Source organism: Lolium perenne, chromosome 4, assembly GCF_019359855.2.
Source record: "Lolium perenne isolate Kyuss_39 chromosome 4, Kyuss_2.0, whole genome shotgun sequence".
NCBI lineage: Eukaryota > Viridiplantae > Streptophyta > Magnoliopsida > Poales > Poaceae > Lolium > Lolium perenne.
The window spans coordinates 97033347-97057049 of record NC_067247.2 but is presented as its reverse complement, the minus strand read 5'-3'; the positions used below and the strand labels follow the sequence as shown (position 1 = coordinate 97057049).

Below are 23703 nucleotides of genomic sequence, written 5' to 3'. Positions count from 1 at the left end.
AAAGCCGAAGCCGCCACCACGGCACCACCGCCTGCGACGAGCCTCTCGTAGAAGCAGAGGACTCTCTCCGCCCCCAACGAGATAAATTTCAAATCCCGCCGAGACATGGACGTCTCCCCGTCTCCTCCCGACCTCGAATCCCGCGGAATCCCCGGGTTCGTCTGCACGCCTCCTGAACAGATCGGGAAGGTCGGGGAGGAGGCAATGGCGGCGGAGGAGAATGGCGGCGCCGACAGGGTCACCATTGGCGTCTGCGTCATGGAGAAGAAGGTCGGGATCTCTCCCTCCCTTTTTTGTTTGATCTTTCTGGTGTTTCACGTGATCTTCAGACGCATCACACATGGCGCTGGTTCTTGATTTCCCCCCTTCCGCCGTCTCTGCTCGCCGTAGCTCCCACCTCTGATCTGGGCCCGACACGCCGTTCTGGTATAAGTTCTTTTTTTCTGATTGTCTCCCCGATTTATCCCCAGGTGTACTGCTCCCCAATGGAGCAGATTCTCGAGAGGCTCCGCGCGTTTGGAGAATTCGAGGTACGCCAGATTTTTCTTTTCTCTCTCTCTGCTCTGCTCTACCCGATTTGCGAAAGTGGAAACGAGTGTACTGCGATTGAAGCAAAGCTGCGGGGTCGAGTGGACGGCGTAGAATTGCATGTGATTTTCTCTTACTGGGGAGAAACTTTTCCAGATATTTAATTGCGAGACATCCGTGAATCTTTGTGGATACCAATTTATTCTGCATCTCTTTTGAATAATATATACGTGCGGTGTCCATCACGTGCTGGCCCTGCTCGTTTTGCTGTTTGTCCCAGACGTTCGGCTTAATGTCAGTTAGGTCCCTGACCCTGAGTGACTGAATATGCACTTGTGTCATATAAATGTTTCGATATTGCTTTGCATCCGACAGTCCTTTTACGATCCTCTAATCATCACTGCAAATTCTTGACGAGTATGTTTTGCTCTGAGTACTTTCTTTGCTGCCACTTTAAGCGCTGTTCCCCACAAAATTGAAAGATTCGCGCTTGAGTGATCAAGATTCTTATATTGTTTATTAATATACACCAAATGTTGACTCATTGTATGGGAGTGCTAAAAAGCTATGGAGTTATGGCTGGTCTACTTCGCCCAGGTTTCATTATCAATAAATAATGCCTAGAATGAAATGTGAATTTCAGACTTCTGGTCAGATTTGGTCTACTACACATGTTATATTAGTCCATTTGGTGCACTGTTATCCCCTACTAGCTTTCTAGGAGGGGGGACCATTGCATTGACCGGCTAGTTTAATCCCTGGCTGGCCTAGTAGGAATAATGTGGTTGTGTTTTGTGATTCGTTACTGTAATTTAAGCAGAAGCACATGGTTTTACTCGTTCGTCCTGGGTTTGATCTGTCCATCATGAGCTCATGCCTATCTAGGAAAGGTGCATACTTACCAGCACTGCTGTGACATCACTGTCAAACTATTAGCTTCACGGGCTTACTTAAATAATTGTATCAAAATTGTTGATAAATTTACATCGTAATTCTTTTTATCTTATTTCAACTAGTACTGTCTCAGGATCACTGTGCTTTCTTATGTAGTAATTATTTTATTGAACTTTACTTATTTATTTGTCCTTCTCCACGAGCATAGTTATGTATGGTATAGTTCAGGGTAACCTTGCTAGTTATTCAAGCTTTTCAAACCAGGTGCCATTCTTCATCTCGTTTAACTCTTTTGCAGATCATAATATTTGGAGATAAGGTTATTCTTGAGGATCCTATTGAGATGTATGTAATGGGATCTCAGGTTATTGATAGCTTAATCATACATATATATATTTTTACAGTAGAGGTCTATCCAAATTCCTTCGGTACACCTTTCTACCGATGGACGCAAACACACGTCTGTATGTTTAGGAGTAAAATGTGACTTAGCTACAATTTTATTTTCAGTTGGCCAAAGTGTGACTGCTTGATTGCCTTCTGTTCGTCTGGTTTTCCTCTTCAAAAGGCTCAGGCTTATGCTGCTTTACGAAGGTATGTAGTATTAGATAAACCTTTTTTCCAATGGATAAATTGTCTGAAGACTAGTCTCATGTTATTTTTATGTATCGTGCTGCAAACATTTATGCTGCACTAGTAGGAAACCAAACCAGGTGCGACACTGAAATAGCATATTTTTGTGGCGCACCACACACACATGCGCCACAGAAATATGGTGGGCCCCACCCCCGGCCAGGCCCAATAATTGGTTTCACTACAGAAATAAGACATTCTGTGGCGCACCAGAGCACCTTGCCTGGTGCGCCACAGAAATAATAAGACTTTCTATGGCACGCATGGGCTGGTGTGACACAGAAAATCCACATTTCTATGGCGCACATAAGCTCCATGCGCCACACAAGATTTTTTTGCTCTCCACGCAACTCCACCCTCCTCCCTCCTGTCGATCGCCTTTTTTTGCCTTGTAAAATACAAAAGAAATAGATAGAAATTTCAAAAAATAAAATCCTTCGAGGTGCCCATGTATTATGTCATCTAGTTTTATTGAGAATTAACAAACATGAATTTCGATTTTTATTGCAAAAATGCGTTGCAGAATCATCAAACTGGATTTCTGGTTGCATACGAACTCGAAAAAAAAACGCACAATATATCAAAATGACCGGGAGAAAATTCTACATCCGAATTCACCTGGGTTTACCCGGTTAGCCAATTTTCAGAATCGCCAAATTCGAAAAGAGCAAAAAGATACGGAAAAGTCAAGATTTTTTCCTGCAGAAATAGAAAGTTCGAAAAAAAATTCTGTGGCGCACCATATGCCCATTCGCCACAGAATGTTTACTCTGAAATTTGAATTTTGTGGCGCCCTCCTCCTCTCCTCCACTTCTCCTCCTCCACCCGGCGACCTCCTCTCCTCCTCCGGCGACCTCCTCCTCCTCCTCCACCCACCTACGGACGGCTTCCTCCTCCTCCTCCTCCGGCTGCCTCCTCCTCCCCCTCCTCCACCCACCTATGGCCGGCCTCCTCCTCCTCCTCCTCCTCCTCCTCCTCCTCCTCCACCCACCCACCACCTCCGGCTGGCCTCCTCCTCCTCCTCCTCCTCCACCCACCTCAACCTACCCCACCCCACCCCACCCACCTCCGGCAACCTCCAGCAAAAATTTTAAAAAATTCCGGCAGCCCCAGATCTAGATCTGGCCGCAAATTTTTTTTTTGAAATTCAAAAAAAAAAAAATTCTGTGGCGCACCACCGTTGGGTGCGCCACAGAAAGTTTTCTCTGGCGCATGCCGGCCCGGTGCGCCACAGAAATAAGACTTTCTTTGGCACATGGGTCCGTGCGCCACATAGTTCTTATTTTTGTGGCATAGATTCTTTGGCGCATCGCCCATGCGCCACATAATAGCTTTTTTGGTGTGCAACTAATGAGCCTTTCCCTACTAGTGCTGGTTTGAACAACTATCACTAGTAACAAAAGAGTAGATCATACTCAAACTATTAGGTACTTTAGAACCTTGTTTCTTAAGTGGGCAGAGGTTAGCTTCTCTGTTAAACTTTTGAGGTTAGTTTGTTCATCTTGTCCAGTTAACTTGTATTCTCTAACACCAATTTTGTTTTGTTTGACTGCCAGGCCATTTTTAGTGAATGAACTGGAGCAACAATACCTCCTTCATGACCGCAGAAAAGTGTACGAGGTATTGACACCAGGGAATTCATTCAATTCTTCTTTGGCACTCAGTAGATCACAGTCTTTATTCTCTGATCAAATACACGCTAGCACATCTTATGTTTTTTTTATCTGCACATTATCCTTGTGTTCAGCAGTAATTTTTGTTGTTGCATGATTCCAAGTCAGTTCTTCATTATAGTTTTTGAATAACTACATTTTGTGTTGTGACTTATGGCCATGTTTTCTTATAGGACCTAAACTTGCTAAAAATTTCCAAAACCATCAACCTTGCAGTGTGCAGGATGTATTATAAAGATCCTTCATTAGTAAGAAAGTAGATATGGTCTCCACATGTCAGCTACAAGACTCCACTTTCTGGATAAATTCTAGTAGACAGTGCTCAGATTTCCAGATTAACATTGTTGCGAACCATATTTATGTGTTTGTATTTCACCAGAGTACGAGCTGTAGGTAGTCTTGGAATCGAATTTGGTTTGGTTGTCTAGGAGTCAAATATCTAGTGTTAGTAAATGAGGCTTCAGAGTCCCCACATGTATCTTGAAAAAGTAGTTTTAGAGAACATATGCAATTCTGTTGGAAATATTTGTTTGCCCTCTGTGCCTTATGTTATCAATCAAACATTCTCGGTAGATATTCATCTAGAAGTCTGTAATAGTGCAGTAGTACGACAGCTGTTCTTTCGTACATTTGGAGCAAATGCATATGCATGTGTTAAAGCATGAAGAATAATACTAAAAACTTTTAAGAGCAGCTTACTTTTAATAGCCACTGACCATTCCGTAGCATTGAAAATGTCGTATTTTTGTATAGCTGTCATATCTTGTTTATCAGACACCGCCCTTCATTCAGTCACAATAATTTTCAATAATTTAGTGGTTTGTTATTTACTCTTCTGGTTTGCTTTGATGCAAATTGCAAGTGATCTGACTACAATCACTTTCATGCTTAAGCATCTTGAGAAGTATGGAATTCCTGTACCCAGTTATGCTCTTGTCAATAGAGAGTTTCCATACCAAGAGCTAGACCACTTCATTGAGCAAGAAGATTTTGTTGAGATCCACGGAAAGAGATTTTTGAAGCCCTTTGTGGAGAAACCTGCTAATGGTAACATGCCAATATTTTTGAAGCCCCTTTTAAAGATCTTGACTGTAGTATATAGTACATATATGTGGTTTTATTTCACTTAAGAGAGTTAGAGTGATTACTTATATGCCACTTGATTCCTTTATATTGTGTTTTAATATAGGTGATGACCATAGAATAATGATTTACTATCCTAATTCTGCTGGAGGCGGAATGAAGGAATTATTCCGAAAGGTAAGCTTTAATTCAGTAATATTTTTTATTTTAGCTGGCTTACTAACTGATCTGTTTGCTAGGGGTCCAAACCTGTCAATTTCTTATATGCTTTAACCTATATAAATCAAGGAGATATTAGTGTAATAAGACACTTTTCTGGAGTTTTTCTGTTATTCGTGACACTTGGGGGTTGGGGCCTTGATTTACCTAATTTATCTCTGTGATGGGAGTTTGCGAGCATATCAAAATTAGGGCTGTCTGTTGATTTTTTTAAAGCAGCCCTCTCTAGTGCTCTAAAAGTTTACAAAACAGTCTCCAAAGTGCAACTTTGATCATTCATTCCTATTTGGGATCTATTTACAGAAAAAAATTATATTGTGAAAGTAGTTCTTGAGACAAATTATCCATATGATTTTCAAGTATATAATATAAACGTCTTAGATATCAGTAATCAGATTTTTGAAAATTTGACTCTACCTATGTCCAAGACAATAACTTATACTCCCTCCGTTCCCTATTAATTGACTCTGATTCAGTAAGTTGTACTAAATCAGAGTCAATTAATAGGGAACGGAGGGAGTATAATTGTACTGAATCAGAGTCAATTAATAGGGAACGGAGGGAGTAAGAAACAAGGCGGAGTATCTATTTTGGCATCAGACATTTTTGCTGTTGGTCTGCCATATAACCATCCTTAACTATGGCAATTTGTATTTTTTTTTTTTAAAGTTTACGGTGGGTTCAAAGCAACTCAAACAGCATATCTTCTGAATTTTTCTTGACACTTTCTTTGATGGAAATATTTCTGTATGGCCTAAGCAATACTGGGTTCATTTAATTTTCCCTTGCCGAATTTAATTTTTTGATGCATCGTATATTGTTTATATATATTTCCTTCCTTTGGATGAAAAAGTAAACTTATTTATGTTGCTGAACAAATGTAGGTTGGTAACCGTTCTAGTGAATTTCATCCTGATGTCAGGAGAGTCAGGCGTGAAGGATCTTACATTTATGAGGAGTTCATGCCTACCGGTGGTACAGATGTTAAAGTAAGATGCTTTTCTGAAGTATCTAGTGTTTACTGATGTATAGTCTAATGCCGTGTCCGCTGTCAGAGCCTAGTTCTATTTTAATGGTTCTCAGAAGGTTTGATAAATCTTTTTGTAGTTTTCATTTTGAAGAACCTGAAGTGAAATCGTTCTATATCCTTTCTGTCGGTTATACATCCATGACCGAGAAGCTCCCCATTAAATACAGAAAACATCTAATTGATCTCTTTGTACAATTTTGATAGTATGTTAGATGCCTGACCTGCTTTGATTTGACCCATTCAGTAGTTGCAAGATATTTTGTCTCATCAAGTAAATCATGTCATGTAGTTTCTGTGCTACAAATTATTCTTTAATCTAACTAAATGTATTACATGCTTTTCAGGTTTATACAGTTGGCTCAGGTTATGCACATGCTGAGGCACGCAAATCACCAGTCGTTGATGGTGTCGTTATGAGGAATCCTGATGGGAAAGAAGTAAGGAATTACACTCTTCTAGGTTTTTTGTAAAATGTAGATTCAAATACACATTAGTTTGTCTTCCATCTATTCTGTGGAATGTTTCTTACTCCCTCCGTTCTCTTTTAATTGACTCAGATTTAGTATAACTTTGTACTAAATTTGAGTCAATTAAAAAAGAACGGAGGAAGTACATATGAATATGATATAAAATTCCAATTTTTTTTTTCGAGAAAAAGCAAAAAGCCTTTGCGTTTCATTTCATTGAAAAGAAGTAGGAGAACAAGGTTTTAAATGTTACAACCCAGGCATAAAATTCCAATTTAGTTAGTGCTGTTGCATGTTGGCATGGAACTTACTTGCCCAGATATGTTGTGTGTTTCTAACACAAGTAAAGTTTGAACTAATAGGTCTCCCTGCTGAGCTGTGGTATTGCCAGGTCAGTTTGGCAGTACTTGACAATGGATTTTTGACGGTTATCACATGCTTATTAAACAATAATTGGCTGCACTAGTATCATAGTATGCAGAAAACAAAGCATCAATTGGCAGTTTAGTGCTGTGAGTGTATGCCCAACCTCCCTGCGTGTCTGGTCTCTACATTGTGGCTCAGGTTGTTTCTTATTATAAACAGCCACGAGGGGTCCTCTCCTAGCAGGTCTAGTTTTTGTAGTTTTATAGTGTGCAGGAGATTGTCTTGTGAGTCATATGCCTCCAAAAAGCATATGACTCACACCATCAGCAGAACGGATTAATTTTCGGTAGTAAAACGACTTTATCTCAGCAGAACTAGGAAAAAAAGATCATATTAGTTTATTGGTCTTATCTTGAAAAGTGTACTTTTGTGTCTATTTATTGGATACTACGGAGTATATGTTAACCATTAGGTGACATTTCTGTCCCATGGACGGTGGTCTCTTACTATCCAGCTTCATGATAACCTTGACATTACTATCCAGCTTCATGATAACCTTTATTTTATTACTTGAAGGTACGATATCCTGTTCTTTTGACACCTACGGAGAAACAAATGGCGAGAGATGTCTGCAGTGCTTTTAGACAGATGGTAAACACTCCTTTACTAATCACTACAGTTCAACAAACCAAAAAATATTCAACTGAAGTTTTGGTTTCTGTTTCTGTCTGAGTGGTACTGTTCTGCCGATTGGGATCTGGTGCCCTCATAGTTTTTATTTTGCTAATCAAAAAGACCCCCATGCACGTGCAGCTAACAAGAAGCATGCTGCTTTAATGCCTAATGCCTATTTTGCTAACGAGCTGGACTTTTGGTAGAATGGTGGATTTACCTTTTTTGTCTTAATGTGGTTTATTCGGTTAAGGGCCTGTTTGGGCTGGCTGTGGTTCTGTGCAGGGAAAGCGGTTTTGCAAGGTGAGCATAAACAAAGCAGCGGTACCAAACAGCAGCAAGTAGGCAGTAGCAGCTAGCTCAGCTAGGACCGAGGTAGTAGAGCAGCGCGGATGGCAAGAGACGGGCGCTGTAGACGGGCTGTGCAGATGGTGAGTAGGACGGCCGGGACGGTGGAGATGGGCGGCGTGGATAGTGAGTAGACGCGGGCGTGGACGGGTGGCATTGATGGCATGATTCAGTTGTGGGCGGAGGGAATCGGGATGCGGGAGGCGCCTGGTTGGCGGTGGCAGGGTGGCGGCGGCGCACGATGCGGTCGGAGTCACCCAACCCTAACCTCTTGATGGGCGGCGCTCAATGGGGAACGGGTTGGGACTGGGGAGCTTACTGTTTAGGCCCAGAATAAGGAGAGATGGCCTGGGTGCCACTTTCCCCGCCAGTCCTGTAAACGAAATGGGCAAAGAAACATACCGATTCGGGATTTTAGTCAAAAGCTGCAGGAAGTACCTCAATAAGTGTTTTCTCTCTCCTGCCTATTCCATCAATTGGCTTTGGAAAAGCCTGCAGCGCAGCCAAGCCCTTTGGTTCATTTCATCGGCTTATTCTAGTGGAAAGCCAAAAAAGCCCTAACAAACAGGCCCTAATTTCTGTGTACAACCGGAAATACCCAAAGTAAATTGTCTTCTATATAAGCCAATTTTGGTTAGTTTGGTTTTGGGTTCTTGGTTGCTTTGCCCATCCCTATACATGGACGAACAAACACACTATGAGAACAAGCAATCTAGAGCAAACTGCACCATTTGGATAAAAACCTTCACAAAACCTTACTAGCTATGGAAGGAAAGGCCAAAACAGAGAAAAAAAGTTTCATGACATGTCAAGGACATGACAGTGAGATTTCTGGCACATGGCATCCACGTCAGCTAAATCACTTGAGTTGTCAAAAACATACTCTTTAAATAGTTCAACATTGCATTCCAAATGGTTTTAGGGGTTTAGTGTTCAAAAGCAAACATTTGCCACAGTCCAGGGTTGAAAAGTGTACATTTTGTATTAGGAAATTATGCCTAAGACGAGATCCAGTTTGCTTTTTTGAACATTTATATAGGAGACAATGAACCAAATATGACACCTTGAGATAGTGATGAGTTTTGTATCAGATTATTGACCGGATGACCTCGCATACAAATCTTACATGGCATCTCTTGGAAAGTAAAAGCTGTCTTGATATTGGTTACAGATCTGCAAAACTTACATGGCATCTCTTGGAAAGTAAAAGCTGTCTTGCATTGGTTATAGATAAAACTTGCATGGCATCTCTTGGGAAGTCAATAGATAGTGCCCATATAGATGTTTTCCAAGTACCGCGGATGCTTCTGATAGCTGCTTCACACCATCATATTATTTCTTAATTTTCTTTGTCTACAGGTTTGTGGTTTTGATCTCTTAAGGTGCGATGGAAGATCATATGTTTGTGATGTTAATGGATGGAGCTTTGTGAAGAACTCTTACAAGTAATTTCCTTAATGCTCATTATCTTTACTTCTGAAAAATGTACAAGGTTTAGTGAGTGCTGAAACGTTTAGACGAACATTTCTATGATCTAGGTATTATGATGATGCTGCATGCATCTTGCGGAAAATATTTCTTGATGCAAAAGCTCCTCATCTTTCATCAACCATTCCTCCAACCCTTCCTTGGAAATCGAAAGAACCAGATCAGTCTACTGAAGGTCTTACACGCCAGGGAAGTGGAATTATTGGTACATTTGGTCAGTCAGAAGAACTACGCTGCGTCATTGTTGTGATACGCCAGTAAGGATTTTACTACTGCTTTACTCTAACTAATAAGTGCAGCTATCGAGTTAGTGCTATATCCTTACATCACATATCTGTACAGCGGTGATCGAACACCAAAGCAGAAAGTGAAACTGAAAGTTACAGAGGAAAAACTCCTGAACTTGATGTTGAAGTACAATGGTGGAAAGTCAAGAGCTGAGGTGTTCCTCCTTTTTTAATCTAAAGTTTTATTTTTAGTTAATCTGTTTGCTCAAATTTAATCACAGTTTTGTGCTTTCCTGGCAGACAAAACTGAAAAGTGCCGTACAATTACAAGACTTGCTAGATGCCACAAGACAACTTGTACCACCAACTAGGTATTGTGTACTGGTCCTGGAAGATGTAATAATCTTGTGGAAGTCCAAGTTATTTAAACCAAATATGCTACCAAACTCTAGTTCGATCTTTTTGTTTGTTCAACCATACTTTTATGTCAGAATCTGTGAATCAATGTTGTTTTTGTGTATCTTTAGGTCAGGTCAGGAGAGCGATAGTGATGCTGAAGATTTGGAGCATATTGAAAAGCTTCGACAAGTCAAAGCAGTACTGGAGGAGGTGATGTGTCTATCGCATTTGCTATGGTCATATGGGATGTTAAATGTTGAATATATATCCACTATTGGAATCACGCAAATTACTTTGGTAAAATAAGCAAAGAAAAAAATCTCCAAAACTTGATAAAAGGGGTATTCCCTGTCATGTGTGTACATCCATATGTATTCAAGTTCAAATTCATTATTGCTAGGACAAACGTAGAGAAATTTCTGAGTAATTAATGATTACACTTGAAACATAGAAGCCACTACTTCCACTGAACTTCAGTGCCTTGTTTTCTTCTTCTAAGACTTTGCTAAGTATGAAGATTAAGGATTGGCTGGACACTTAGACTAGCTTGTCAAATTGTTAGCAGTTACTTGAGTTGCGATTGCGGCCTTAAACCAAGTAATTTATTGTCCTAGCTATTTTTGGACTAGATATGCTCCTCAAGATGGTTTTCATTATCAAATCTAATGGATCCTGACAATTTCAATTGAAAGTTTGCTCAGTCTTTTAGTGAATGCTGACATCTTATTACTTCTACTATTTCTTGCATTCTAGGGTGGACATTTCTCCGGTATTTATCGGAAAGTGCAGCTAAAGCCACTTAAATGGATTAAAGTTCCAAAGCACAATGGTGATGGCGAAGAGGAGCGGCCAATAGAAGCTCTCATGATTCTGAAATATGGTGGTGTACTCACTCATGCTGGAAGAAAGCAGGTTTCTAATTGTAACTCTGGCATTTTTATTATAGCTTCTCATATTTGGTTGAGCTATTCATTTCCACAAGTTAATTCATAACTAGCACATGAATGCTTGGTCATTCAGTACAGATCTTGTAGAGGAATACTACATTGGCAACTAGTTTGCCTTTTCCTATGCTCTCTTATTGTGGTCTGCTTTCACTATTATGCGACTACCGTACTGAATAATAACTATCTATATTAACACAAAAAGGTGAAATTGTATAGAACAGAGAAGTTTAATACAAAATCGACAAACCTAACCTACATAAAATAATTATTTATAGTTTTGTTTCACAAGATGTTTTCAGTTGGAGTTATTCGAAGCCTGAAATTTAGAGTTGGCAATATTTTACTTGGGACTTTCCTTAAGAAGAATCGTATGGTTCACAAGAAGTCTTCTCCACCGGTGCTTATTAGGAGGTACTTTATCAACGATATACATACACTTGATCCTTTGCAAGCAAATATGACAACATCCCAGAATGATAAGCTTCATGGAAATAACTTCAATACCTACCTGACAGTAATCAAAAGTCAGGCAATGCAAGCATAGTCAGCATTTCTTTGTTGATCTATGTAATCTATGGGTTAGGGAAGCTATTTCACTGTTATGCAAAAGAAGTACATTTTGGGTCCCCAGTTTCTCGCATGGCAGATAAGGCTGTGAAAACTGTGTACAGTAGGGCCTCAGAGAGCATCTAGCACTAGCAGTCTAGCACAAATAGACTATTTTTGTGGACTTACGCAATCACTACAATGGGTATGTAAGCTGGAATTTACTAATAACTTTACCCTCATCAACCACCATTTTCTGTGATCCCGATTTGCAAATATATTTGTTTTTAGGGAGGCGAGTTACTAGCCAAATTTGGATATGATGGACTAACAAATTTCATCCAATTATATTAGTATGTAATAATCAACATACATCTATTGTAATAGATTCTCGATGTTTCTTATTCAGGCAGAAGAATTGGGAAGGTTTTTCAGAAACAACATTTATCCAGGTAATTGTTTGCATTCTTCTTGTTTCTAATATCTTGTGGAAAAAGCTAAATACTATAAAGTTTTACTATACCAGCGACAATTATTGTGGACCGGAGGGAGTAGGATTTTTTTGGTGAGAACCAATTAAGGAAGAATGGCAAATCAAAACCCAGACCCAAATAATACTACTGAAAAATTAATATCTTGTCTCATTTAATGTATTAATTCCAAACATTTTGGAATTAATTTTAACAACTCCGAGTCAAATATTTATTTATTTTACTATGCTGCAACATTCTTTGCTTTAAAATAATATTTCAGCCCGTAAAATCAGGATGTTACAGTTGAACCGGGAAGTATACGTCATTGTTGCAAGTTGCGGTCGTTAGATGTCATTCAGCTTATGGTGGTTGTAGAAATGATAAAACGTCACAAACCTATATTCGCTTTATATATTGATACAACTTGTTTGAGTACTTGTGAAACTTTTTTTTTTGTTTTGCATTTCCTTCTACTTGAAAGTGTATTTCTGACTAGCACAGAATCCTCATTCAGGGGAAGGAACAGGTTTGCTTCGCCTTCATAGCACATACAGACACGATCTAAAAATCTACAGTTCAGATGAAGGACGTGTCCAGGTAATACTTTCAACTGTCCTTTTCAACATGCATCAACTTTCAAGTCCTTTTAGTTTCTCTTTACATAGATTGCAAGCAATGTTTAAGAACTTCATACTTGTTGATGTGTAATGACGACTGGTTAGGAATCAAATACTTGTGCTGTGGTAACTAGCCCCTTATCTGCATATGCATCAACACAAAAAGTAACTTGGAATCCTAGGCTCCTCCGATATGAATCTCCTTTGAGAACGGGCCGTCGGTCCGTTGGCTAGCTCTGCGGGAGCGCAGGCTGCCGGCCAGCGTTCGAGTCCTGGTACTCCCGCTGTGCACTCATGGAGTTTCTTCTATAAAAAATGCCAACAGGTGCTAGTGCCTGGGTTGGTCTCTTTAAAAAGTAACTTGGAGATCCAAGCGTTGCTCAGTTGTCTAGCAGTGCGGGTCCCTAGATGGTATCATTTTAAACCTCGTGGTGACACTTTAACAGTCGAGTATTTAGAATGGGCTTTTGACCTCTTGGGTTGCTCTTCCGAAGTCTGCCTTGAGTATAACCTTGTGCGTGCCAAGGCGGGTGTTGTCACATGAGTTTTTTTTTTTTTTTTTTTGTTATTCAAGGAGAGATATAGGGAGCAGAAGAAGGACCTACATATGGTCTTCATTGACTTGGAGAAGGCATATAACAAGATAGCAAGGATGGTCATGTGGTGGGGGGCTTTAGAAACACAAAGTTCCAACAAAGTGCATTACCCTCATCAGAGATATGTACGATCGTGTTGTGACAAGTGTTCGCGCATGTGATAGTGAGACCGATACCTTCCCAATCACGATAGGACTACATCAAGGGTCAGCCTTGAGTCCATACATGTTTTCCTTGGTGATGGATGAGGTGACCAAGGATATACAAGGAGATATTCCTTGGTGTATGCTCTTTGCTGACGATGTGGTGCTAGTAGATGAAACGGGGGCCAGCGTGAATAGGAAGTTAGAGCTATGGAGGCAAATTTTGGAGTCAAAGGGGTTTAGAGTTAGCAGGACCAAGATTGAGTACATGCGATGCAACTTTAGTGGTGTTGGTAGCGAAGATGGAGATGTCCGTTTAGAAGGAAAGATAGTGCCCAAGAGGGACACCTTCCGTTACATGGGATCAATGTTGCAAAGCAACAGTGATAACGAAGAGGATGTTTGCCACAGGATCAAATGATGGATGTGTGGTCATACAAGAAGGGATCGGATTAGGAATGAGGTAATTCGTGATAGGCTAGGGGTGGCACCAATCGACGAGAAGCTAGTCCAACACTGACTAAGGTGGTTTGGGCATATCCAGCGGAGGCCTCCAGAAGCTCCCGTTAACAATGGAGTTCTAAAGAGCATGGAGGAGACTACAAGTGGTAGAGGACGACCAAAGTTGACGTGGGAGGATGCGATAAAAAGAGACTTGGGGGATTGGAATGTACCTAAAGTCTTGGCTCTTGATAGGACTGCATGAAGATCAGCGATCCATGTGCCGGAACCTTAGTTACTTGTTTTTTTCCTTTCTCCTTGTTTTGGTCTCTTTTTTATGTTGGGTTTCATATCTAGCCTAACCCAACTTTCTTGGGAAAAAGGCTTTGATGAAAGGAAAGGAAAGGATTCATGGTACTTTCAGTAACATTCATGGCACAATGAAGGCAATCCGACATTAGGCATGTTAGGCCATGTAGGCCTTGTTGGATGGGGGTGTTGGTGGAAAAGACTAGGGTGTCGGAGGCAGGAGGAAGACTGAGCAGATTGCGTCATGGCGAAACAGCTCCTTTTTTCTTTGCATTTTGGCCCTAATATCTCCCGCTTCTTTGGGAAAAAGATGTAACTTAGAACTTAGGCTTCTGAAACTCATTTTGAAATACATATTGTTACTTTTTTTTTTTTCTGGTATGTTGAAAGTCAATCCTGATTCACATTTTCTGATGGTGCACATGTCAGATGTCTGCTGCAGCATTTGCGAAAGGTCTTCTTGATTTGGAAGGACAACTAACTCCCATACTGGTCTGCCGCTTATTTTCTAGTAGATCCTTTTGTTGACTAATTATGCCTCTCTCTCTCTCAAATTTATCTTTTTTACTATTATTCAGGTCTCTCTTGTAAGTAAAGACTCATCTATGCTAGATGGACTGGAAGATGCTAGCATTGAGATGGACGAAGCAAAGGTTTGTTTTCATATTCTGATGTATTCTACTTGGGTACGAGCGCTTAGCTAGTGTTCCTTTGAATAAACCATGTGCATGCACTTATGTCATTTTGACTTTATCTTGAGCCAGATCCCACCATGCCAAACTTGCCCAAATTGTTTAGATCTTGCCTTGGAACATATAGGATAGGATAGTGTAGGCCTCTAAATATGTATTTTGCTTGGATATGGATTTAGTTTTGTCTATTGTCAGCTAAAGTTTGGTAAACTGATTTCCCTTTTCAGGCTAGATTGCATGAAATCATCATTTCAAATGCTAAAGCAAAGAATACCAATGAATCAGTGGAGCTTCCGTGGATGGTTGACGGTGCAGGTTTGCCTGCAGATGCTTCTCAACTTCTCCCTAAGATGGTATACTACATCGAGAAGAACTAAGACTTCCAATTTTAAACATGTCTTACCCATGCAGCATTAGTCACATTATTTTTTTCAATGATGTACTTCGAGTTACTGGTTTGATTCATCGATGATGAAATTCTGTTTCTCACTTATCTGAATGCACTTCTGATGCTTTTCAAGTCATTGTAATGCATACAGTATTTAATAAACTTTCTCAAAATTAAATAAAAAAAGTCTGCAGAGGTGTTCGCCATGCAAATAAATTGAAGAAAATTGGTTGGGGACACCAAAAAGTCACTGCTATAGATTAATCACAACAAATGTGTCAACTTTTTGGTGGGGATCATGAAACTAACTAGTCAAAGCCAAACGTTAAAAAATTGTGATAATGCGGTGTAATGGATATCTGCTGGTGAGTTTGCATTTGAGTCAGTCTCTTGTGTCAGAATCTGTTGCCTATTGAGAGTCCGTATCAGGGTTTGATTGTAATTTTAGCATTATAAGTGCAGCGTGTGAGGTCATAGGGAGTTAGGGACGCACCTACATCTTCTGCCGTAATTGCAACAATATGACTTATTTTGATGATTCATGCAAATAACTAAAATTTAAAATTGCTGCCTTTTTGTATGTGCTTAGTCAATTTCTGTAATTTTTCAGAACAAAATCTGTAATGTTTAGTGCTAGATTTCTGGAGTTTCTAAGCTGAGTACTGTTTTACTATCAAACTAACGGCTATATATTTTTACTGATTGTACATTGATTAGGCCAAGTTGACGAAACAAGTTACTGCACAAGTCAAGCTGCTTGCTGAAGGTGAAGATGAGAAGCTTGCACTGACAAGCTCATATTCTAGATATGACCAAGCAAAAGCTCTTGGGAAAACAACAATTGATGTCACTCGTATTGCTGCTGGGTTGCCTTGTGGCAGTGAAAGCTTCCTCTTGATGTTTGCTCGATGGAAAAAACATGAGAGAGATTTCTATAATGAAAGAAAGGAGTGAGTAAAGTATTTCTTCATTCATTTTCATGATTTTTGTAATATATAAATTTTATTGCTTATTTCACTCATGGTGCCTCATAAATCGTAATGCAGCCGATTTGACATTACACAGATTCCAGATGTCTATGACTCATGCAAGTAAGTATCTCTGTATTTAAGGAGGAAAAATCAACCTTTTGCCATATAATACACATTCTAATCCCTGCCACCCGTCTGAAATAATATGTCCTTTCTAGATGTAGAAATGATTAACATGACATGAAGCTATCCATGATTTGAACATTTAAGTTCCAAATTATAGAAAGAAAACTAGCTCAGAAATTTAGAAAATAGGATGCGTGTGAGCTCTATGTAAATGTAATGTGCTTATTTTCCCTTGAGATTATTCACATCATCATCCTAATACAGCCGTCTGTAATTGGCATAACACATAAGCCTTACACCTGAATTACTGAATGACATGGCAGATATGATCTGGTGCATAATGCTCATCTCAATCTTGAAGGTTTGGAAGAGCTTTACAAAGTTGCTCAAGTAAGCAAGTTTACATTAGTACTTCAATTTGATGCTTATTTTCATTTTATATGAACGTTAACCCTGAATGTTACAACTCGTTATGCATTAAGCACACTGCATTAAGCACAATGAAGTTTGTGTTATTAAGTCATTACAAAGTTATTTTCGAACTGGCTGATACTTTTTTACGTTGATTAGTGCTATGGAATGTTCTACATGTTTGTCAGACCTTATAACACTGATTCTTGCAGCTTCTTGCGGATGGTGTTATTCCAAATGAGTACGGGATCAACCCAAAGCAAAAACTTAAAATTGGCTCGAAGGTCTGTTGTCAAACTAGATTTTACTGTCTTTTTTCCTTGTTGCAGAACATTCATGCGTAGTATTCGCCAAGTGATTAATTATTTATGTGTTTCTAGATAGCACGCCGGTTAATGGGGAAAGTTCTGATTGATTTACGGAACACCCGTGAAGAAGCCATTTGTGTTGCCGATCCAAATTTAACTGAAGATGAATCTCTATTCTTACCAACAAAAGAACTAGAGCACCAGCAAAAGCATCAAGTTAGAAATGAGGATGGAAGAAGATCCAGCACCACGAGTGAAAAGTCAATGGACCAAGAAGATGAAGATGATAGAGAAACTAAATACCGCTTAGATCCTAAGTATGTATCGCCATGACATTTGAATTTGTACTGATTTGCATGCAAAATTTACATTTCTAATAAACTTTATTTCAGGTATGCCAACGTGAAGACACCTGACAGACATGTCCGCACAAGGCTTTATTTCACATCGGTACACTAAAGCCCTTCTCTTCTTTGTTCTTATCATCATTTTGCAAATCCAACTGATGACATGTACACTTTGTTCACCAGGAATCCCATATACACTCATTGATGAATGTCCTCCGGTATTGCAATTTGGACGAGTCTCTACAAGGAGAGGATAGCCTTGTCTGCCAAAGTACTTTGGACCGACTACATAGAACCAGGGAGCTCGATTACATGAGCAACATCGTGCTTAGAATGTTCGAAAATACAGAGGTAAGGATATTTTCAATATGTCTGCAAAAAGTCTGTCTTTATATTATAATTAGTCATGCATATTTGAACTATTTTCATGGGTTAGCATTTCTACTAGATTTTCAGCTGCAAGTTTCCTACCTTATACTAGAATGAAGTATTGTTACTCTTTTTTCTTGAGAAAGATATCTTCCGCACTAAGATTTTCTACTCTCACTGGAATGAAGTATTTCTAATTTTTTTACCATTTTTCTTGAAAAAACTATTTTCAGTGCTCTCACTGAAAAAACTATTTTCAGAACTAGTTGTGGAAACATTACTAACTACACTTGACAGCATCTCTTGGGACGAAACTAACTGCTTTGACTTCTGATCAAAATAACCAACTGTTGTTATAGGGTTTGTCGTTGTTGCGAGTTATGTTTGCAGCATATGGCGTGTTGCTTGCCAGTTTGTCCGTTGCAGCGTCATTTCACTAATACTTGTTACAAGACCAACGGGTGTTTTTATATAGCATCTGATCCAATCATGCAATTAGACATTTCTTCATTTCCACTCATGCTCTTAGATGCATAACTTTGACCACGAATACACACCAAATTATTTGGATTCAGAATGTATAAATGGTATTATTGCATTTCTCTTTCAAATCTCTTTCATTTTATATATATATTTATACAATTTTGTGAACGTACATTATAAGTACAAATTATAGTCAAAGTTGTATGTTGGCGACCAGTGAAATTTAAGGACGCCTAATATCCATCCAATTAATCTATGTGAGAGTGATGAATGTTCTCTCTTTAAAGCTTAAGTGCTTCACGTATATTCTTCGCCATGTATGTTTTTCCCTGTTGCTCTAGCTATACGTTCAAGATGTCTAGTAAAACATCACAATGCCTAGAAAGTTGGATGCAGCTTTCACCTGATTTTGTAGCATGTGCATACATCATAATTTATGTCAGATTTTCAATGACGTATGCATATGTTTGCTCTTTGCCACAGTATCTTTGGTATAATTCTTAAACTTGGAAACTTCTGATGCTAAGTTGTTTGCTGTAACCCAGTCAATCTAACTGTTTGCAGGTTCCATTAGAAGATGAGAAAAGGTTCCGGATCGAAATGACGTTCAGTCGTGGCGCTGATCTAAGTCCTCTCGAGGTACTCACCAACACCTTCTGGTCACAGCTGCAGAACAGTTTCTGTTAGCGTCTTACTTGACGTGTCCCATCCTGCTAATGTAATTAATGTACGACTTGTCCAGGACAAAACCAGCGAAACTTCTCCATTGCTCCAGGAACACACCCTGCCGATAATGGGACCCGAGAGACTGCAGGAAGTTGGTTCTTGCCTGACACTGGACAAGTTTGAGAAGATGGTGCGACCATTTGCCATGCCCCCGGAGGACTTTCCCCCAGCTGCACCTCCACAAGCCTTAGGGTACTTCTCTAAAGGCGCTGGGGTGCTTGAACGGCTGGCTAGTTTCTGGCCTTTTCACAAGGGTGCGGCTAATGTCAAATAGCTGAAACAAGATGTAAATTGGTGGAGATAAGTTAGTGTGAATATTACTCTTTGTGAACATTTGGTGGCAACGCCATTTGCACAATTTTGGTAATACTGGTTCCATCGTTCAGAGAACTGAATTATGCCGATACTTTTTGCTGCATCTTAACTTACGCAGAGCTCCACAGAAAGGACGAGTCTTCGTCCTAATAAGTGATGAGCGTAAGAAAGGAGAAACTTGGATTTTGCTTCTCCTACCTTTATAGGATGACGAAGTGAGCTTTTGCTCCAAAAGACTTGGGTTTTAAATTTACGAATTTTTAAATTGACTCACTTATTGGCATTTGGAGAAAAGAAATCATGTTTTGAATAGTGGCAATTTCAGGCTTTCCAAGTGTACAAATATATCTGTTTCGGGTCAAGTTTAAAGAGACAATGGATGTCTCGGTCAAGAAACCAAGAAAAGGTTCTCGCTGCCACCGAATACGGTGGACAATCTTTTCCTGGGTGGTACGCAAAAATGACCGTCACTATCATGTGATCTAGATTCTAGACTAGAGGCTTCTGTACTTATGTTCGTGACATGTGTTGGAATTTTGTATGATAATATAGCTCTTCTTTTGCTGTTGCTGTCGACCAGGAAGAACTTTTTCCTAGTTGTCGAAACAGAAATCACTTCCGAGTATGCATTACAATTGAGCATGTTTCATCTATCCAACATAATCAACGAGATGTTCTGCAAGGATGCATCTATGCAACTTAATCGCTTGGACGAGATTGGAGGCGCCCTAGTCTTTCGGAGCACTGATTCTCAGTAAACATGCACAAGTCTGTGCGTCTGCCTCTCCTTCATGGAACCGTGGCCAGGGGACTTTGTCCGAGTGTCCGACGCACACAAGTCTGTCCACCATGAATCGAACGCGCATCACCTGACCGGCCACTGCCGTATGTACCAAGCCTCTGTTAGTTTTTGTTGCTGGCATGCATGCTTTCTTTTTCAAGAAACACAAAAGTATCGCCTTTCGATGCAGTGATAGAAATCGTGCCTCAGCTTTAATCGTGACATACAAGGTGGTTGCAGAGGGCCAAGAGTTGTCAAAAAGGCTGTGTTACGATGCTTCTCAAACCCATCAAGCCGTGAGCAGCGATCGGGGTGTGGAACGTATGCCTCCTCGTATTGTTCGCACGAGGGGCATCAAGTTGGTTGTTGAAGCCCACATATCACGAGCCACTCACCGATTCAAGATTTGTCCACGAAGGCAATCTAAATGAAAAAAAAAACTTCAAACCTTCTACGATAAGCACCCATCATAAATGGTGTGTTATTTTTTCGATAAAGGGAATATACTAATATCAATATATATCAATTATATTCAGCCTCTGTAACAACGCAATACCCTAATGACAGGGTGCTTGTGACGGTAAAACACACGTCCGTTGGGAACCCCAAGAGAAAGGTGTGATGCGTACAGCAGCAAATTTTCCCTCAGTAAGAAACCAAGGTTATCGAACCAGTAGTAGATGAAGACCACGTAAAGGTTGTTGGTGGATGAGTGTAGTGCGGCGCAACACCAGGGATTCCAGCGCCAACGTGAAACCTGCACAACACAATCAAAATACTTTGCCCCAACTTAACAGTGAGGTTGTCAATCTCACCGGCTTGCTGTAAACAAAGGATTAAACGTATGATGTGGAGAATGATGTTTGTTTACGAAGAACAGCAGAGAATAATGATTGCAGTAGATTGCATTTCAGATGTAAAAGAATGGACCGAGGTCCACAGTTCACTAGTGGTGTCTCTCCAATAAGATAAATAGCACGTTGGGTGAACAAATTACAGTTGAGCAATTGACAAATAGAGAGGGCATAGCAATGCATATACATATCATGATGACTAATATGAGATTTACTTAGGGCATTACGACAAAGAACATAGACCGCTATCCAGCATGCATCATGCCTAAAAAGTCCACCTCCGGGTTAGCATCCGCACCCCTTCCAGTATTAAGTTGCAAACAACAGACAATTGCATTAAGTACTGTGCGTAATGTAAAGAATACAAATATCCTTAGACAAAGCATTGATGTTTTATCCCTAGTGGCAACAGCACATCCATAACCTTAGAACTTTCTGTCACTGTCCCAGATTCAATGGAGGCATGAACCCACTATCGAGCATAAATACTCCCTCTTGGAGTCACAAGTATCAACTTGGCCAGAGCCTCTACTAGCAACGGAGAGCATGCAAGATCATAAACAACACATATATGATAGATCAATAATCAACTTGACATAGTATTCCATATTCATCGGATCCCAACAAACACAACATGTAGCATTACAAATAGATGATCCTGATCATGATAGGCAGCTCACAAGATCTAAACATGATAGCACAAGAGGAGAAGACAACCATCTAGCTACTGCTATGGACCCATAGTCCAAGGATGAACTACCCACGCATCAGTCCGGAGGCGGGCATGGTGATGTAGAGCCCTCCGGTGATGATTCCCCTCTCCGGCAGGGTGCCGGAGGCGATCTTCAGAATCCCTCGAGATGAGATTGACGGCGGCGGCGTCTCAGTATGTTTTCTCGTATCGTGGCTCTCGGTACTAGGGTTTTCGCGACGGAGAGATTATATAGGCGAAGGAGCAGAGTCGGGGGACGCTCGAGGGGCCCACCCCATAAGGCGGTGCGGCCAGGGGTGGAGCCGCGCCCCCGTATGGTGTGGCCGCCTCGTCGCCCCTCTTCGTCTCCTCTTCGGTCTTCTGGAAGGCTCCGTGGAAAATAAGACCGTGGACTTTTGTTTCGTCCAATTCCGAGAATATTTCCTTGTGCAGGATTTCTGAAACCAAAAACAGCAGAAAACAGGAACTGGCGCTTCGGCATCTTCTTAATAGGTTAGTGCCGGAAAATGCATCAAAATGATATAAAGTGTATATAAAACATGTGAGTATTGTCATAAAACTAGCATGAAACATAAGAAATCATAGATACGTTTGAGACGTATCAAGCATCCCCAAGCTTAGTTCCTACTCGCCCTCGAGTAGGTAAACGATAACAAGGATAATTTCTGAAGTGACATGCTACTATCATAATCTTGATCAATACTATTGTAAAGCATATGAGATGAATGAAGTGATTCAAAGCAATGGTAAAGATAATGACTAAACAACTGAATCATATAGCAAAGACTTTTCATGAATAGTACTTTCAAGACAAGCATCAAAAAGACTTGCATAAGAGTTAACTCATAAAGCAATAGATTCTTAATAGAAGGTTTTGAAGCAACACAAAGGAAGATATAAGTTTCAGCAGTTGCTTTCAACATGTATATCTCATGGATAATTGTCAACACAAAGTAATATGATGAGTGCAAATAAGCAAGTATGTAAGAATCAATGCACACATTTGATACAAGTGTTTGCTTCTAAGATAGAAAGAAGTAGGTAAACTGACTCAACATAAAGTAAAAGAAAGGCCCTTCACAGAGGGAAGCAGGGATTACTCATGTGCTAGAGCTTTTATTTTGAAAACATGGAAACAATTTTGTCAACGGTAGTAATAATTCATATATGTTATGCATAAAACATCCTATAAGTTGCAAGCCTCATGCATCGAATACCAATAGTGCTCGCACCTTGTCCTAATTAGCTCGGATTTCCATGGATTATTATTGCATTACATATGTTTCAACCAAGTGTCACAAAGGGGTACCTCTATGCCACCTGTACAAAGGTCCAAGGAGATAAATCGCATTTGATTTCTCTATTTTGATAGATCTCAACTTGAGGACATCCATACCGGGACAACATAGAAAACGGATAATGGTCTCCTCTTTAATGCTTTAAGCATTCAACAACAGATAATATTCTCATAAGAGATTTGAGGATTAATGTCCAAGCTGAAACTTCCACCATGATATATGGCTTTGGTTAGCGGCCCAATGTTCTTCTCTAACAATATGCATACTCAAACCATTCAACTCATGGAAAATCTCCCTTACTTCAGACAAGACGAACATGCATAGCAACTCACATGATATTCAACAAAGGTGTAACAGTTGATGGCGTCCCCAGAAACATGGTTACCGCTCAACAAGCAACTTATAAGAAATAAGATACATAAACAACATATTCTTTACCACAATAATTTTTAGGCTACTTTCCCATGAGCTATGTATTGCAAAGACATGGAATGAAATTTTTAAAGCTAGCACGCAAGCAATTTACTTGGAATGGTAGAAAAATACCACATAGTAGGTAGTTATGGTGGACACAAATGGCATAGGTTTTGGCTCAAGGTTTTGGATGCACGAGAAGCATTCCCTCTCAGTACAAGGCTTTGGCTAGCAAGGTTGTTTGAAGAAAACACAAGTATGAACCGGTACAACAAAACTTACATAAGAACATATTGCAAGCATTATAAGACTCTGCACTGTCTTCCTTGTTGTTCAAACACTTTTACCAGAAAATATCTAGACTTTAGAGAGACCAATCATGCAAACCAAATTTCAACAAGCTCTACGG

At 40.0% G+C, this 23703-nt stretch overlaps 1 protein-coding gene across 1 annotated transcript; it reads left to right on the top strand.

Annotated features, from left to right (window-relative positions):
- On the top strand, window positions 1-19326 carry LOC127293396 (inositol hexakisphosphate and diphosphoinositol-pentakisphosphate kinase VIP2). Its single transcript, XM_051323006.2, has 30 exons — window positions 1-270; window positions 471-530; window positions 1721-1767; window positions 1933-2016; window positions 3612-3675; window positions 4622-4775; window positions 4918-4988; window positions 5915-6019; window positions 6405-6497; window positions 7470-7544; window positions 9273-9358; window positions 9452-9658; window positions 9744-9843; window positions 9929-9999; window positions 10156-10237; window positions 10781-10939; window positions 11930-11972; window positions 12508-12590; window positions 14529-14591; window positions 14678-14752; window positions 15019-15144; window positions 15897-16129; window positions 16226-16270; window positions 16600-16666; window positions 16900-16971; window positions 17068-17312; window positions 17388-17445; window positions 17526-17693; window positions 18759-18833; window positions 18937-19326. Exons 1-30 carry the CDS (start codon window positions 106-108, stop codon window positions 19192-19194), a joined length of 3234 nt encoding a protein of 1077 aa, XP_051178966.1. The 5' UTR covers window positions 1-105; the 3' UTR covers window positions 19195-19326.
- The last annotated feature ends 4377 nt before the right edge of the window (window positions 19327-23703 follow it).

What these genes read in the sequence shown, in the direction of transcription:
- LOC127293396 (XM_051323006.2), top strand. Translation starts at nt 106, where the DNA reads ATGGACGTCTCCCCGTCTCCTCCCGACCTCGAATCCCGCGGAATCCCC. An exon ending in GCGCGTTTGGAGAATTCGAG is followed by an intron (nt 531 to 1,720) that starts GTACGCCAGATT and finishes ACTCTTTTGCAG; the next exon opens with ATCATAATATTTGGAGATAA. An exon ending in GTGGAAAGTCAAGAGCTGAG is followed by an intron (nt 9,844 to 9,928) that starts GTGTTCCTCCTT and finishes CTTTCCTGGCAG; the next exon opens with ACAAAACTGAAAAGTGCCGT.